This window comes from Idiotropiscis lumnitzeri, chromosome 1 (genome assembly GCF_059441095.1).
Source record: "Idiotropiscis lumnitzeri isolate Australia: NSW breed Sydney's pygmy pipehorse chromosome 1, RoL_Ilum_1.0, whole genome shotgun sequence".
In the NCBI taxonomy this organism is placed as follows: Eukaryota; Metazoa; Chordata; class Actinopteri; order Syngnathiformes; family Syngnathidae; genus Idiotropiscis; species Idiotropiscis lumnitzeri.
The window spans coordinates 44,997,216-45,014,762 of record NC_142391.1 but is presented as its reverse complement, the minus strand read 5'-3'; the positions used below and the strand labels follow the sequence as shown (position 1 = coordinate 45,014,762).

Genomic DNA, 17,547 nt, shown 5'->3' with positions numbered 1-17,547 from the left:
GATGTCCTTTATTAGTCCCACAATGGGGAAATTTGAGGTGTTACAGCAGCAAAGATATAGATTACACAGAGTCGGCGGCGTAATGTAGCCGTTAATGTATAACATTAGCAGCAGACATTCAGAAAAAGCATGCAAATATACACAGTATAAACGTATCTAAGTGTAAGGAAACACTCCTAATGTTTGTCCATTATACGGAGGGGGAAACGCTGTAATGATAAAAACTACTGAATGATTGAAAATACTGCAATCATAAAAATATTGCAATGATAAAAGTACTGTAATGCTAAGAGTACTGAAATGATAGAAAAGTACTGCATGATAGAAAATACTGCAATGGTAAAAGTACTGTAATAGTAAAAGTACTGCAACGATAGAAAAATACTGCAATGATGAAAGTACTGCAATGGTAAAAGTACTGCAATGGTAAAAGTACTGTAATAGTAAAAGTACCGCAATGATAGAAAAATACTGCAATGATAAAAGTACTGCAATGATAAAAGTACTGTAATAGTGAACATCCTGCAGTGGTAGAAATACTACAGTGATAGAAGTATTGTAATAAGAATACTGTAATGGTAAACAAAATACATCATTGGTCAATATTTAAGTACACCCTTGGCTGAAAGTACAGTAGTAGTTAATATTGCATCCTAGGACTGCACAATTGCACTAATGCCCTCCCGTTTGTAGGCCTGACCCAATGTTCTTGTTAAAAAGTCTGACAGCAGTTGGCAGGAAGGAGCGGCGAAATCTCTCTTTGGTACAGCGAGGGTGTAAAAGTCTGTCACTGAAGGAGCTGTAAAGTGTTCTCAGAGTGTCATTGAATGGGTGGGCTGGTTTGTCCAGCATTGATGACAGTTTTGCCGTCATCCTTCTGCCCCCCACTGAGTCCACAGAGTCCAGGGAGCAGCCCAGGACAGAGCTGGCCCTCCTCACCAGTTTGTCCAGTCTCTTTTTGTCTCGGCCCGAGATGCCTCCTGCCCAGGAGACCACTCCATAGAAGATGACTGATGAAACCACCGAGTCATAGAAGTTCCTGAGGAGTGTTCCCCGAACGCCAAAGGACCTCAGCCGCCTGAGTAGGAAGAGTCTGCTCTGACCCTTCCTATAGAGAGCGTCTGTGTTGTCGCTCCAGTCCAGTTTATTGTTCAGATGAACACCCAGGTACTTGTAAGTTGAGACCCTCTCAACGTCTGTTCCCTGGATATTCACTGGTGCAGGTGGAGAGTGCCGACGCTTGCGGAAATCCACCACCAGCTCTTTGGATTTCCCAGCGTTGATTTGGAGGCGGTTCTGCTGACACCAGTCCACGAACCCCTGCGTAACCCCTCTGTACTCCCGATCGTCATCGTCAGTGATGAGGCCAACAATCGCAGAGTCATCAGAGAACTTCTGCAGGTGACGGGTTGTGGAATTGTATTTGTAGTCCGAGGTGTAGAGGGTGAACAGGAAGGGAGCCAGCACAGTTCCCTGCGGCGCTCCCGTGCTGCAGAGGAGCACGTCAGACACACAGTCCTGTGTTCTCACGTACTGTGGCCGGTTTGTGAGGTAGTTGTGAATCCATGTGATGAGGTGGTGGGCCACTCCCGCCTGCTCCAGCTTGTCTCCCAATAAGGCGGGCTGGATGGTGTTGAAAGCACTTGAGAAATCAAAGAACATGATCCTCACCGTGCCCCCCGCCTTCTCCAGGTGGAAGAGTGAAGTGTGGAGCAGGTAGATGATGGCATCATCCACACTGATGCCAGGCTGGTATGCAAACTGGAGTGGGTCCATTGAGGAGCTGACCAGGGGGCGCAGATGGACGAGGACCAGTCTCTCCAGGGTCTTCATCAGATGAGACGTCAGCGCCACTGGTCTGAAGTTGTTGAGCTCCTTCGGATGGGGTGTCTTTGGAACCGGAACCAGGCAGGATGTTTTCCACAGCTGGGGGACTCTGCCCAGCTTCAAGCTCAGGTTGAACATGTGCTGGACGATTCCACACAGCTGGTCTGCGCAGGATTTGAGGAGCTGGGAGCTGATCCCATCTGGGCCTGCCGCCTTCCTCGCCTTCATCTTCCTCAGCTGGTTCTTCACCTGAGATGTTGTGAGGAACAAGGCTGAGCAGGAGGAAGTGGTGGTTGTCTGATGAGGCTGGGAACTGGAGCCTGTGGAGAGAGAGAGGGGCGAGAGAGGGGGAGAGAGGGTCTTGTTCGCAGTGGCAGGAGGGGTGGGTGGGGGCTGCATCAGGGAAGCCTGAGCGGGGTCAGACATTTGATCAAACCTATTGAAAAATAGGTTCAACTCATTTGCCCACTGAAGCCCCCCCCCCTTCTGGGTATTACCTGCTTGTCCGTGGCCTGAGATGGTCTTCAGGCCCCTCCAGACATCCCTGGCATTGTTCCGCTGCAGTTGTTCCTCCATCCGCATCCTGTAGGACTTTTTCCCCTGTCGGAACCTCCTTCTCAGCTGACGCTGCACTCTCTTCAGCTCGCCCTTGTCGCCTGACACAAAAGCCCTCTTTTTCTCCTTCAGGAGAGCTTTAATGTCCGGTGTGATCCAGGGTTTGTTGTTGGAGAAACATCTTACAGTCCTGGTGGGAATGGTGTTCTCCATGCAGAAGTTAATATAGTCTGTAACTGTGTCTGTTAGACCATTAATGTCCTCACCGTGAGCTTCGCTGAATACCTCCCACACAGTTGTGTTGAAACAGCGCAGCAATCTAAGCCTGAATCGTAAGATGCGCGGTGGAAGGTCATCCAATCCTCTTGTGCTCAAAAGAGGGACCAGGGGTTTGTGCTCTGTTACCAGAGTGAATTGTAGCCCCATAAGATACGATGAAAGTCTTTCACACGCCCACGTGACAGCAAGCGCTTCTTTTTCAATCTGCGCATAGCGCCTCTCAGTGTATGTTAGTCCTCTTGAAATGTATGTCACTGGTCGCCATGTGTCGTCTGACTGTTTTTGTGTGAGTACAGCTCCAATACCAAAAGGTGATGCATCTGCAGCAACTCTTGTTTCTGCTGTATTGGAGTACTGAGCGAGCACCTCAGGAGAGCTTAGTATCTCCTTAAGCTTCTGGAACGCTTTTTCCTGTGGCTCAGCCCAAATCCATTCATTTCTCCCCTTTTGCAGCTCCTTAAGCGGTGTAGTTGTGGTAGCCAGCTGTGGCATAAACTTGGCGAGGTAGTTTGCCATGCCCATGAGACGTCGCACATCTTCCACACATTTTGGCTGTGGGAGCTGCTGGATAGCCTTCACCTTTTGCGGGTCAGCCTCGATGCCTTTATGTGAAACCTTGTGTCCAACAAACAAGATCTCGCTTTTAGCGAACTCACACTTCTCATTAAGAGTGAGGCCCTCCTTCTGGAAGGTTTGGAGCACACGATGCAATCTCTGGTCATGCTCTTGCCTATCTCTGCCATAAACAAGCACATCATCAGCATGACAGATGACTCCATCCAAATGTTCCAGCATCTGCGACATCCTCCTTTGGAAATGCTCTGGTGCCGATGCTATGCCAAAAGGAAGGCGGTTAAAATGGTACCTCCCAAACGGCGTGATGAAAGTTGTGAGTGGCCGTGACTCCAAAGCGAGCGGGACTTGCCAAAATCCAGAGCGAGCATCCAACTTTGTAAACACTTTGGCATCTTTCATCATAGCAAGAGACTGATCCCCTGCAGGAAGAATATGCCATTCTCTTTTCACAAAGTTATTCAGGGGAGTAAGATCCACGCATATTCTGGGTGACTTGTTTCCTGGTCTGGGGACAACAACAATGCCAGAACACCATTCTGTAGGCTCAGTTATTTTTGAAATAACTCCCATTTCTTCCATCCTCATTATTTCTTCCTTGACTGCATCCCGGAAGGGAAGAGGAACACGTCGTGGGGCGGAAAGAGCAACAGGTATGGCTCCCTGCTCGAGCTCAATGCGATAAGGCTCCTTCAACTTACCCAAACCCCGAAACACTGTTGGGTATGCTGCCCTAAAATCTCAGTGTCTTTGACTATGTCCACTCAGTAAACTAACCCCAATGCCTCACAAGCTGGTCTACCTAACAGTGGCTGGACTAAACCCAAAACTAGGTCGACGTCTTGAGATGTGCAGCGACCTTTTGCTGCCAACTGTGCCCTAAAGCAACCCTTCGCTTCAAGTGGGTAACGAGCTGGCCCAAGAAGTTTCTTTTTAGATGGGAGTAGTTTACCATCCCTTTCGCGTTTGTACAGTCTCACTGGCATGGTAGTAACATCTGCCCCTGTGTCAAGTTTAAACTGAATATTTTCCCCATTTAACTTGACCTTTTCAACCCAGGGCTTTGACTTCACTGTATCAATCTCGCCCAAGAACACACATTCCTCGCTGTCTGCATCATCTTGGTTTTCTGTGACTTCCCTCAGCCCTACAGCTTCACTACTGCGACAAACTACAGCAAAATGCCCTTTTTTCTGGCATTTTCTGCACTGTACTTCTCGGGCTGGACAATCTTTCCAAGAGTGTTTGTTCTTGCGACCACACTGACTGCACTCCTTCTTTGGTACTTGCTTAGTTTGAAATTTTTCCTTTATTTGTGTTTATCTTTATAGCATCCACGTTCAGTCTATTGTCCTCTGCAGAGCTGGTGTGTGAAATCGTTTGCTGGATCTTTACAGTTTCACTCTGCCTGACTTTTTGTATAGCTTTGGACAGTGTTAACTCTGAGTCCATTTGTAGCTGTTCTGACAGTCTTTTGTCCTTAATTCCAACTACAATCCGGTCCCGTATAAGTTCCTCTTTAAGCACTCCAAATCCACAATTTTCTGCTAGTTTATGTACTGCTGTGATAAATGACTCAGCCTGCTCGCCATCTTGTTGACGTCTGGAGTTGAATTGTGCTCGTTCAAAAATGACGGGTTTTCCCACGTAGTGGTTTTCAAATGCCTCTTTAACAGCTTCATAGTGCATCTTATTTTCAGAAGTTAACGGCAAAACCGCTAAAACGTCATGAACTGCGTCTCCCATCGCATACAGGAGTGAGTTTACCTGATATTCGTCAGTTTTTCCATCCAACGCAGTTGCAAGACGAAACCTTTCAAATCTCCTGATCCACTTTGGCCAACCTGACGGACAGGAAAAGTCAAATGGGGGGCCGGGGGGTAACTGCACTGTGGTCGCCATCCCAGCTGATGAATCCCTGGTTTCTTAACGTTCAGGACATCAGCCTGAAGTTCCTCTCTTTACTTTTTCATTTCCGTTGCCGAGTGTGCCGTGTGGAGCCGTATCCTAGCAACGCTGCAAAAATAGCAGCTAACGCCGAAGCTACCTGCCGTCGTCTTCCACGCCGGTCATTTACGTTGCAACTGCCCGAAAAACGTCTTCCGGCAGCCAACTACACTTTACTGACCCGACAATAATTGTGAAGACTTGCAGTTCGCCACTTCTGACACCATGTATAATAATCACACAAGACACAGCGAGTACTTGTTAACACTTCGCTTTCGTCATCACCCGGAAGTCCCTTCCACCCCACTTCAATACAAAGCATTATGGGACATGTAGTCCCAAATACCTATTACTACACACAGTAGCAGCAATGAGCTGTGTGATGCAGATCTCCTCGTGGTGAAAAATGAACAACCCCACTAGAAAGTTGTGTTTTCACCGAGGGGGCGAATGAGTAGGCACTCAGCGAAATGCATCAGTCGGGAAATACCCAAAATAAGTGCTTTGATGTACACTTGAAATTTGACAAACGTTTGACTGGAACTGCTTTAGTTATACGCATCCCGACATTTATTTAATTTATTCAGGAAGGATTTAGCATGACACGCGTTCCGCCTTCTGTGTGCAGTCTGACAGAAAAACACAGAGATGGAGCTCCTTTGCTGTATGTACCTGTTAGGAGCATTAAATCATGTCACTTACGCTGTGCGACCGGATGACATTTTTGCCAGCCCACAGTGAAAAAAATAGGACCATAGTGGTGACAACATTGAGCCCTGCAAATGTTTGTTTTTATTTTTATTTTTTTTACCACATCCATTTGCTTGCTGGAACTCTGAATGCTTTCTATATTATTGTGTGAAGGCTGATGTTATTGTTCTTTTTTCTTCCTCGCCTTTTTTTTGGCACGTAACTACTTCCACAGTTTTCATCCTTAGTTCTATTCCAAAAATTCACGCCTCGCAGGCTTCCATTTTTCATGCCTTCACCTATTTCCCATAATGCACCATTTCACTTTATTCACCCCAAAAACCCCATTCATTTCATTTCACTATTAAATGCTTCAAAATTAAAATGTAACCCATTCAGGTCATTCATTTCACAATCCAGTATCCCCTTTCACACTTTCACCTCATTCACGCTTCATAAATTCATCCATCCATCCATTCCCAATTGCAATTCTTCGGCGTGCAACTACTTCCATATATTTCATCCAATTTTCACCATTCCAACCTCAATCTATTTCAAATATTCACTCGAGGAGTGCTTCTTTCTTTTTATTTCACTTTATTCACCCCCAAAAATTCCATTCATTTCCAATGGGAGATTCAACATTTCACTATTAAATGCTTCATATTTCATATTTAACACATTTCACGTATTATTCTTTACATTGCTCTAATATTTTTGCAGGCCAAACCCAGTCGACTCCACTGCTCCCACTGTGATGAGACATATAGTCTACCCCAGAATGGAGCTATCAAGCTATACAAAGAGCTTCGCTGTCCACTGGATGACTTTGAGCTTGTGTTGTGGACCTCTGGTACCCGAGGCAAAAGTTACCCCCTGTGCCCCTACTGCTTCAGCAACCCGCCTTTCAGGGACATGAAAAAAAGTATGAATACTATATTAATTATTCTGGGGAGTTCATTAAATTTATGTTTATTTTCCTTTTCAATAAGTAATAGCTGTCCCTTCTCTGGGTCAGTGGCTCCACAGATGGACTTGCATATATGGACATTTATTTTTAGGTTAAAATTGGATTTTATTTCATATTGGTTCATTCACTTTTCTCTCTCGCTGTCATACTTCTCCAATTCTCCATGAGAACTGCTGCGACGGTAAATTCAGAGATTTCGATATAGTATATCCATCTGTCCATTTTCTGAATCTTCATAACAATAACAATAAGAATTTCAGATGATGGATGGATGGATAGATATATAACTTTCTGTAGTTGCTATCACATCACTATCTATACAGCAGGGGTCACCAAAGTAGCCCTCAAGAACCACGCTGTCAATAAGCACACTGTCGGCAGCCATGGTGCACTCATTATGAGGCCATCTCATGCTTGGCTTGCAGGGAAGACTTTTTCAAATATGTATTTCTATCATATTTTGCCAATGCAACAACTTGTATAAAGGAAATGACTTAGTAGTTAATGTTGCCATGTAGAAGACGCATGTTAAATTTTGGTTATGTGAGATATTTTCACTTGCGTAGTACTTTTGAATGCAGCGTTATTCTTCTGAGGAAGCAAAACCTTTACTTTCACATTTGTAAATATTCATATTTAAGGTTTTACATATTTTTATATAATGTATTATGTATTTGAAACTTTGTGCCTGATTCATGTTATCTTCTGTATTCCTACCCCTAGATGTAGGATGCAATGAATGTACCCATCCTTCCTGCCAGCACTCGCTCAACTCTTTGGGTATCGGACAGTGTGTGGAATGTGACAGTGGAGTTTTAGTGCTGGATCCAACTTCTGGGCCAAAATGGAAGATGTCCTGTAATAGATGCAACGTTATGGTTCATTTCTTTGAACATGCGCATAGAGTGCAGGTAAATTATACTGTAAATGGTTCCATTATCTTGTCCTGTGATATTTTTTATTCTATTTACTTACTCTGCACAATCTCAAAGTACATTGAATTAGGTGAGTGGGTTGTAAACATTTAGCTTGTTGTCTTTACTTGACAACAACTGGAGCTGTCATTTTCAGTCGTCAGAAAGTGACAAAAAGGCCGCCCCTTGTGACTGCTAAAAAAAAGTGGCTTTTGTTGCTTAACTCACAAACACCACATTCATCTGAATGCTTTGCTACTCTAGTGAAGGCACATAAAACATATTGTTTAGTTTTTTTTTGGGGGGGGGACTCCACCTTTAAATAGTAAATCTGCGGGTGATTTGTGAGTTTTGAGTGTAGGGTTAGCCTTTTTGCTTTTAGCGCACCTCCATGGTAACTAATGATATACATGCATACATAAATTCGGTATAAGTATTCTGTGATAGCGCAAGCCTGTTGATTTGTTTCCACTTCTCGGAAATTTACCTACTGAGTGTTATTTTTTTTTATAAACTAATACAGTATTAATTTTCTCCGGTCGACGCCAGGGATTTATGTGAAGTACACCACATAGATTATCATAGATCAACATAGATCATGGCGGCGAGGAAGTAGGGCATTTTATAGATGAAGCAATGTGTTAGTTACGGTGGAAACATTTGGATTTTGCAAGAAAGTATATCGTCTGGACAAGACGGTTAGTTGTCTTGTATAACCTTTACAAATGCTGTGAAATATAATGGGAACATGACTATTTGTCAGTGCATCTCAATAAACAGCACAAACCTGTCATAAATCAACAGCAGTACAGAGCACAGTTATTCTTTATACTGAGTAATCACAGTAGCAGGTTAATTTAATGTGAAAATATACTAGTTTAAAACTTGTGCATATTTTTTGTTCTACAATAAAAAGAATGTTGATGATTATTCAGATATATGAACTTTATCGAAAGGGTTTGTTTACATTGATGTTTAATGCCTAAAAAAGAGACATTAGTAAGTTAGTACATAAAAAGAAAACTAGTTGGTTCTGATATCAGTGTCCATTTTTTTTTCTTTTTACATTTTGGATTGAGTGAAGGTGAGTTCGTTATAGTAAAAGAAAAATCCGATGAGACTGCATTCTATTGTGTTTATTTGGCATTACCTTTAATTAGTAGAGTTTTATTTACCAAAAAAGCAATTTTTCCCACGTTGAAGTACTGAAATCGGCTTTATCGTGTCAAATGTTTCGTTCAACTTTTGTGGGTCAGTTAACCCAATGAGTGAAACCCTATGTTTTCTAAATTTTGAACGTATGTACAGTGAACCCCCGGTTATCGCGGTTAATGGGGACCGAGACCACCCGCGAAAACTGAAAATCCGCGAAGTAGCGTCGCACCTTAAAAAAAAAAAAAAAAAAAAAAAACACCGTGTATATATATACTTCGCACCTATATATATATATATATATATATATATATATATATATATATATATATATATATATATATATATATATATATATATATATATATATATATATATATATATAGGTGCAAAGTAGCGGCACACCTTCAAAAATGCTTAAAAAAAAATATATATATATCTATATATATATAGATATATATATACTGGTAGAGAGAGAGAGAGTGAAATTCATGTTATAACAAAAAAACAAATTATTATTAAAACTTATTATTTTTTTATTCCCCAGCCATTATTTTTGTATTTATTTAATTACTTCGACTTTTACCTGCTGGTACGCCGTCCGGTGTGCCCTGTGAATGTTATGATCCTCCAGCAGAACTGGAGGATTGAACAGGACTCTCCAAACGCAGACACGGGAAAAAAGGTGGTGATACAAAGATATTTATTATCACAATATAGTCAGTGTAATCAGCGCGTCTCGCAGCAGCTGACGGCATGGCGCGAGACGATCGCTGGAGGAACGCCCACACAGCTGAAAAAACAAAAACACACGCGGCATGACAGGCACGGATCATGACAGTGAAATGAAAGGTGGCATTCTTCATTTATTTATTTATTCATTTATTCATTCATAACTGACAGCCTCGCGCTCCGCTGGTGCCCGGGCGGAAGTTGTTTCTCTTCGGCTTGACAGCCATACACGCCGGCCAGTCTCCTTCGGAGCTGACGCACGGTCCCGAACGAAGCAAAATGTCTCCGCGCGAGTGCCCGGGCGGAAGTTGTTTATCTTCGGCTTGACAGCCACACACGCCGGCCGGTCTCCTTCGGAGCTGACGCACGGTCCCGAACGAAGCAAAATGTCTCCGCGCGAGTGCCCAGCGGAAGTTGTTTCTCTTCGGCTTAACTGCCACGCTCGCCGGCCGCAGCTCGGGTACGGTCCGAACCGCGCGAAACGTCGCCCCCGATCGTGTCCGTCGCCACCAATCGTGTCCGGGGGAACCTGCTCTTCTTCGCCCACTCTCTTCTTCGTCCACTCTCCTCTTCTGCGCACGCCGGCCGTCTAACCGCTTCAGCGCCCCCTTGTGCCGCTCGGCGAAACTACAATGCCCCCGAATATTTTTTAGACCCGCGAAGCACTGAACCCGCGAAAGGTGAACCGCAAAGTAGCGGGGGTTCACTGTATATCATAGCATGAAAAGCTTCATTTTCAGATGAAAAAAAATGGCCGTGGCCACAGACTTTCAACTATTTTTTTCTTAGCAACCACTAGACCGATTTAAAAAAAAAAAAAAAAAAAATATATATATATATATATATATATATATATATATATATATATACATATACAGTAATACCCCGGTTATCACGGTTAATGGGGACCGAGACCACCCGCGAAAACTGAAAATCCGCGAAGTAGCGGCGCACCATCAAAAAATAAATAAATAAAATAAAATACTTATATATACTTCGCACCTATATATATATATATATATATATATAGGTGCAAAGTAGTGGCGCACCTTCAAAAATGCTTAAAAAAAAAATAATAATAATATATATATATATATACGGGTAGAGAGAGAGAGAGTGAAATTCATGTTATAACAAAAAAATATATATATATTATTAAAACTTATTATTTTTTTATTCCCCAGCCATTATTTTTGTATGTATTCAATTACCTCTTTTTGTACTTATTTATTTACTTCGACTTTTACCTGCTGGTACGCCGTCCGGTGTGCCCTGTGAAATGAAAGGTGGCATTTTTCATTTATTTATTTATTCATTTATTCATTCATAACTGACAGGCTCGCGCTCCCCTCATGCCCGGGCGGAAGGTGTTCCTCTTCGGCTTAACTACCACGCACGCCGGCCGGTCTCCTCCGGAGCTCTCGCACTGAGCAAAATGTCGCCGCGCGAGTGCCCGGGCGGAAGTTGTTCCTCTTCGGCTTAACTGCCATGCACGCCGGCCGGTCTCCTCCGGAGCTCTCGCACGGAGCGAAATGTCGCCCCGCTAGTGCCCGGGCGGAAGTTGTTCCTCTTCGGTTTAACTGCCACGCACGCCGGCCGGTCTCCTACGGAGCTCTCGCACGGAGCGAAATGTCGCCCCGCTAGTGCCCGGGCGGAAGTTGTTCCTCTTCGGTTTAACTGCCACGCACGCCGGCCGGTCTCCTACGGAGCTCTCGCACTGAGCAAAATGTCGCCGCGCGAGTGCCCGGGCGGAAGTTGTTCCTCTTCGGCTTAACTGCCATGCACGCCGGCCGGTCTCCTCCGGAGCTCTCGCACGGAGCGAAATGTCGCCCCGCTAGTGCCCGGGCGGAAGTTGTTCCTCTTCGGTTTAACTGCCACGCACGCCGGCCGGTCTCCTACGGAGCTCTCGCACGGAGCGAAATGTCGCCCCGCTAGTGCCCGGGCGGAAGTTGTTCCTCTTCGGCTTAACTGCCACGCATGCCGGCCTCCTCCGGAGCTCTGGTACGGTCCGAACCGCGCGAAACGTCGCCCCAAATCGTGTCCGGGGGAACGTGCTCTTCTTCGTCCACTCTCTTCTTCGTCCACTCTCCTCTTCGGCGCACGCCGGCCGTCTAACCGCTCCAGCGCCCCCTCGTGCCGCTCGGCGAAACTACAATGCCCCCGAATATTTTTTAGACCCGCGAAGCTCTGAAGCCGCGAAAGGTGAACCGCGAAGTAGCGGGGTATTACTGTATACATATATATATACATATACATATACATTTGAATTGGATTAAATTAAATTAAAAAAGCGGCAATGGAAGAATATGCAGAGTAGTGCAGATTGAGTTTGTCCATTAGACTTGATGTAGCCTGCCTGCATTTCTTATTTCTGCAGGTTGCTCAAGAGAATTGCAATGCCTGTGATGCCTCTTTGGTCACAGTCGACTTCAATAAAGCCCACACCCCACTGCCTGCCGGTGAGACCCAACACACCGGCTGCGTTTTCTGTGATTCTGTCTTCCAGGGTCTTGTGGAACTTAAACATGCTACCATGAGGCACCCCATGCACCGAGGTGGAGGTGCAAGACGTGGAAGAGGGCGAGGCAGAGGACGTCGTGGTCCCCCAAAAAAGCCTAAAGACAAAATGGCTGAATTAGCAGCGTATTTTGTTTAGTATATTACTTTTTCTTTTAGTATCTTTTTATTTTTTTACTCAACATAATTTCACATATTGTCTGTGTGTTATCTTCGGAACACCCTAAATTGGTGATTCTCAACTGCCGTGTTGAGACCTAAAAGTGGCCCAGCTATCGTATTTGATTTTGTTTTATATTGTTCTTTATACGTTTGAGCAGTGTTTTTCATACTATTCACTGTAATTATTTGACCCCTGTAATTTTTAGGGCCAATGCTGTTCACTTACCGTTTAATTAAACCCCAAAAATATATAAATATAGTTTTTGGAATAATTATGTGTTTTTTTTATAGTTTTTAGTATGTGGCCAAAAAAGTCCTGATATGTGGTTGTACGACTTCCGTTCAAGGAGTAAAGTGAAGTGAAAAGAATTAAATGGAATACAACAATGCTTCATTTTAAGTTTTTTTTTTGTAACAGTTTTGCGCGAATAAAGCAACAGACCAATGTAAAATCTCCCTCGTGATCAATAGTATCTCTATCTGTTTCTCTCACTTTAGGAACATTTACTATTTATCCAGTGTTTTAGCAACACAGATTTGTCATCTTCCTCTAAAGCGGGTTTCACCAACGTGGTGCTGGTGGACACTAGGTAGTCCAAGATAGACCATGAGTACCAAGCGGGCCTGTTTTAAAACTAGCTAACCAGTGATGGGACATTGTGATTTCTTTGAACTGTTGTAGAACTTATTTTGAAATGTGAACACTGGCAGAGATTTCTAGAAATTAAGTATTGCATATTGATATTCATCTGTTACCTAATTACTGTGAGACAAAATTTACATTTCACATTAGTTAATATTCATTATTAACCGTGACACTAAAGGAAATTAATCTAATTATTATTTCTGTGGTGTCTACCAGACTTGTAGGCCTTTGCATTAGTCAGTCCTGTGGTGTCTGGCTACCTTACATGGCTTTGTCCACACACGTACATGATCGCCTCTACCGCTATCAACACTCAGCTGCAAGTGCCCTGTCGTCCGTAAGAGCTGTTAAAAATGCATAAGAGCCAAATGTATAGAATGTGCATTGTTTAAATGACAGTCTGGTTGAAACCTCTACGTATGATGTACTAACTTTTAACATGTGGCATGCTAAACTGTTAATGACTGAACTGAATTTATGAATAGGGTTATATTGAAGCTGTAAATTGGCGGGAAAATTGTGTTAAGGACAGCTAACGTGATACCAATATAAATAAGGATCATTTGAAAGAATAAAAAAGATATTATGACAGAGTAATAAATACCATCAACTTTCTGAGAAATTGAGGATGCTAAATAAAAAGGGTTTCGTAACACGCTGGGAAACCATTAGAATCGGCCAAAAATAAGGTAATCTTGAGTATGGACCAATCAGAAAAGAGAGTTTGGTCTTGTAAAAACAGGATAAAAGCTGTTGCAGCTCCTGGCTGAATTCAGACCACTCGCCAGCGCTGGGGAATTGTCTCGGGTTTTTTAATAAAAAAAAAAACTCAGTCCTCACTCCGCCTTGAATCCTGCCTGAAGTCATTTTTAGTCTTTTTCTACAGCTTCAAGAGAGCCTGGTGGAGGCCACTCGTGCTGCGATCTGATGCAGTTTTCCACGCGTCAGCTCTCTTATCAAGAAAAGATGAAGAGTGTCTAAAGTTCTGTTGACTTGTTCTTGAGAAGACAAGAAAATGCTGCATGTATAAAAACAAACCAACTGTGAATTAAATCATGGCTTTTAAATTTGTCACTTGGGTCATGCTGTATAAGAAACCATGACTTAGTGTTGATACAGTTTATCAGGAATAAGCAGCGATCTTTGTAATGTCCATTCGAGTGAGGTTGGTGCGAGTGAGATTTATTTAAAAAACAAAAACTAAAAAAAGAATTTTTCTCATCAAATGTACGTGGTAATTTTAGTGAACAGCCAATCAGAATCAGCCCTAGGGTCCGACTCCTGATTGGTTAAGAATTGTCGCACAATTGTCACGCCAGCATTACAAGCGTGAATCAGCATTTTGTACGCATATAGGAGAGAGAAGCCCAAGCGTAAAACCTATTTTGTGCATAGACTTGGAGGGTCCTACACGTGAAACACAGTTCTGTACACACAAAACATTCGTATGCAGTATTTGACATTACGCTTACATATTTGAGGCTTGTACACGGTATTTCACATTACGTACACGCAAATCTCATTTTTGTATTGATTATTTGACAGTAGTAGTAGTTGCGTTTGGTGTCTACACCTCCACGTCATTCCTTCTCAGCCAACTCTTAAAGTACTCCGTGCACCCGAGCACGGTTTCAAATCCTCTCTCCAAGGCTGTCGCTCGGCCACTTACGACGTCTTTCCTGTAAGAGAGAGTCCAGAAGCTCATTTGCGACTTCTTCGTCCCCCCGTCTCCTCATATCTTCTTGAAAGTGTCTCCGTTTCCTCAGTCCAGCACGGCATATATTGCTTGCGGCAGGCCCTGGGTATAAATTTTCTTGCGCTTCCAAGAATGAGCTTGTTGAAGCGGATCATGTTTTGCTGGTTTGCTGGGATTCTCTGTACTATGCTCTCGATGTATTCCGTGAAGGATCGCCTATCGGCCTTTCCAAAGTTCCACCTCGCTCCACCGGGCACTGATTGAGTGATTGGTATTGTGATACCAGTGGTGACAATGACGGGTCGATGCTGGCTATTCGGAAAGCCATGAAGCACCTCTCGTATTGCTGGCATGGGGTTTCCATTTAGTTTAGTCAAAAAAACAAGGTCTGGAGAGTATTCTCTCTGCCATCGGGCTGAAAGAGAAGTTCCGCGCTGTCTTGTGCTGTACATTAGGTGGAGGTCGCAGTTTGCAGCCCAGTCTACAACCGCTTCACCCGCGCCGTCACTCCTTGGGTAACCCCAGGAGGTATGGTGGCTGTTAAAGTCCCCCGCAATAATTGAGGGGTGATGATACTGAGGGAGAGGTGGGTCTGGCCAGTGTGTGTTTGTATATGTTGCTGATTGAAATGCCGTTGTACTTAATATCTGCTCTGTAATTACCGTTCTCCTGCGATGTCTCGTCCCTCCCCAACAATAGAGGGTCCCTCACATATGTAACCAGTCCATACTGCTTGTGATCAACTCGCACTGCGACGCTATATCCTACGATGGTGTATCTCGACGGCGGTGACTTCTCCTCCAGGTGGGTCTCCTGCAGCATTGCCACGTCAACACGATGCTCCGGCAGCAGCCTCGCCAGATAGTCACACTTGGCCATTGACAGGCCCTCGACGTTCCGATCCGGAGGAAATCTTGGTCCGAGTCTAGTTTACGTTCCGGTCCCGCCGGACTCTCAATGACGGGATCGCGGTCCTTATTATTCTGGGCGACAACCGAGCCAGTACGTTTAATCCTTTTCTTTCTTCTTCTCATATTTTAGAGGTGGTAGACCGGGAGCAGTTTCCTGGTCCGGTCACCGGTTTGGGTTTGCTCTTGGTCTGGCTTCTTCGCGAAAAGAAGCATGCAAGCCCCCACACGACGGCAACGTGGCAAACCCGGGCGTGGGGGACATTTGACATTACGCTTACATAATGGTGGCATAAATCCAACGCCATACATCGTCTTCTTTGGTTTAGCAGCTTCTTCTTCATTGGTTTAAATGACTCTTCAAGTTTGGAGGCCGCTACGCGAGGCCTACAACACACGCAATGCCACGGTCATGGGAGGCGTTCTCAATTTTTTCTATCGACCATTTTATCAGAGACATTTTCTGTTGCCATTGATCCCGTGATTATCGCGATACATATAAATATTGAACTATCGTCCCAGCCCTAGTTACAGATGCGAATTCCTTTTACACATATGTGGATTGAAATACACATTTGTAAATGGTTTTGCTACAATAATGGACCCATACAACAAGCTGTTGCTCCAGTACTTTACATCACATGAACCACTAACTCACCTTGTCTATGAAAGAACTGGCTGACATAATGTCAACGTTTGGCTTCTTCCTTCTGCCGTTTTTTGACTTTGGTCCTTCGGGGCCCCTTTCGATCTTGGGCCCCGAGAATCTGTCTCCTTATTCCCCCTTTTCGGCACCCCTGGCTCTCGGTGACAACTTCCAGGAATCTAAAACAAATATCTCTAACTCTTCTCCTCACTCGGGTCGCGGCAAGTGCTGAAGCCTATCCCAGCTGTCTCCGGGCAGTAGGCGAGGGACACCCTGAACTGGTTGCCAGCCAATAGCTGGGCACACATAGACAAACAACCATCCGCGCTCACACTCACACCTCATGGCAATCAGAGTGTTCAATCAACCTGCCATGCATGTTTTTGGAATGTGGGAGGAAATCAGAGTAACCACGCAATCACAGGATGAACATGCAAACTATACACAGGAAGGTTGGTGCCAGAATTGAACCCACAACCTCTGCCCTGTGAGGCCATCGTGCTAACCAGTCGTCCACCGTGCCGCCCTAAAACAAATATAGGAGCCATAATTAGATTTGTGTCTCGTACAAATTTGGATTTTTGTTTTAGAATTAAAAATTGAAAATCAAACTGTTTTTAGAAGTTTCCGTACTCATTCAAGACAACAAATATCAAGCTGTATTTCAATATGGGTGTTTCGATATAATTAAAATGGTTATCCTATTTTTCTTGTAAGAATTCAAAGCGAAAATGCATCCCTAAATTTGTTTTGGGATTTACGTTTAAGAATTAAATATAGAATGATCTGAAGGTACACGGACCAAATGTGCAAATGCATGTGTGTCCCAGTCAGCAAAAATACATCCGCAAAATGGTGTGGTGGTCAGTTTTTCTCTGAATTTTCATTTAAAGGCATGTGTTTCTGAATAAAGTTATCGAGTCTATATGAAAATAGCTTTTCCGATTTTTTTCAGAACTGTGGTAATAGTGATATTGGTCTATAATTGGTGAATAGGTACCTCTATTTTTATAAATTGGAATGGCTTTTGCTATTTTCATTTTTGATGGGAAGATACCAGATTTGGATGACAAATTACATATAAATGTGAAAGGTAGCACTACATGTTCAATAATGCATTTTATTTATATTACAATTTATGGAAAGCGCTTTGTTACAGCTCCAGCTGTTGTGAAATGTGCTGTATAAATAAAGTTGTATTGTATTGCATTGTATAATTGTGTTATTTGCTAAATCCTGTTCCCATGAGCTTTGGTTTTGAACGTAAAACGGATACATTTAAGGAGTAAATGAATGAGGTATCATCAGCGATTGTTCTACTTTTCCACATCCA

The 17,547-nt window shown here is 43.7% G+C and overlaps 1 protein-coding gene across 3 annotated transcripts in view; it reads left to right on the top strand.

Moving 5' to 3' along the window:
- The window catches only part of top3b (DNA topoisomerase III beta), a 62,811-nt gene that overhangs the window by 45,192 nt on the left and 72 nt on the right, over positions 1–17,547 (top strand). Inside the window, exons 16-19 of one of the 3 annotated variants that reach the window (XM_088302736.1) lie at positions 6,595–6,796; positions 7,565–7,752; positions 12,017–12,098; positions 13,851–17,541. In XM_088302736.1, coding sequence (XP_088158862.1) covers positions 6,595–6,796; positions 7,565–7,752; positions 12,017–12,098; positions 13,851–13,945 — 567 coding nt within the window. In that variant the 3' untranslated portion in view covers positions 13,946–17,541. Of the gene's footprint in view, positions 1–6,594; positions 6,797–7,564; positions 7,753–12,016; positions 12,771–13,850; positions 17,542–17,547 lie in introns of those variants that run through there. The other 2 variants (XM_088302745.1, XM_088302729.1) reach the window with 2 other exon arrangements.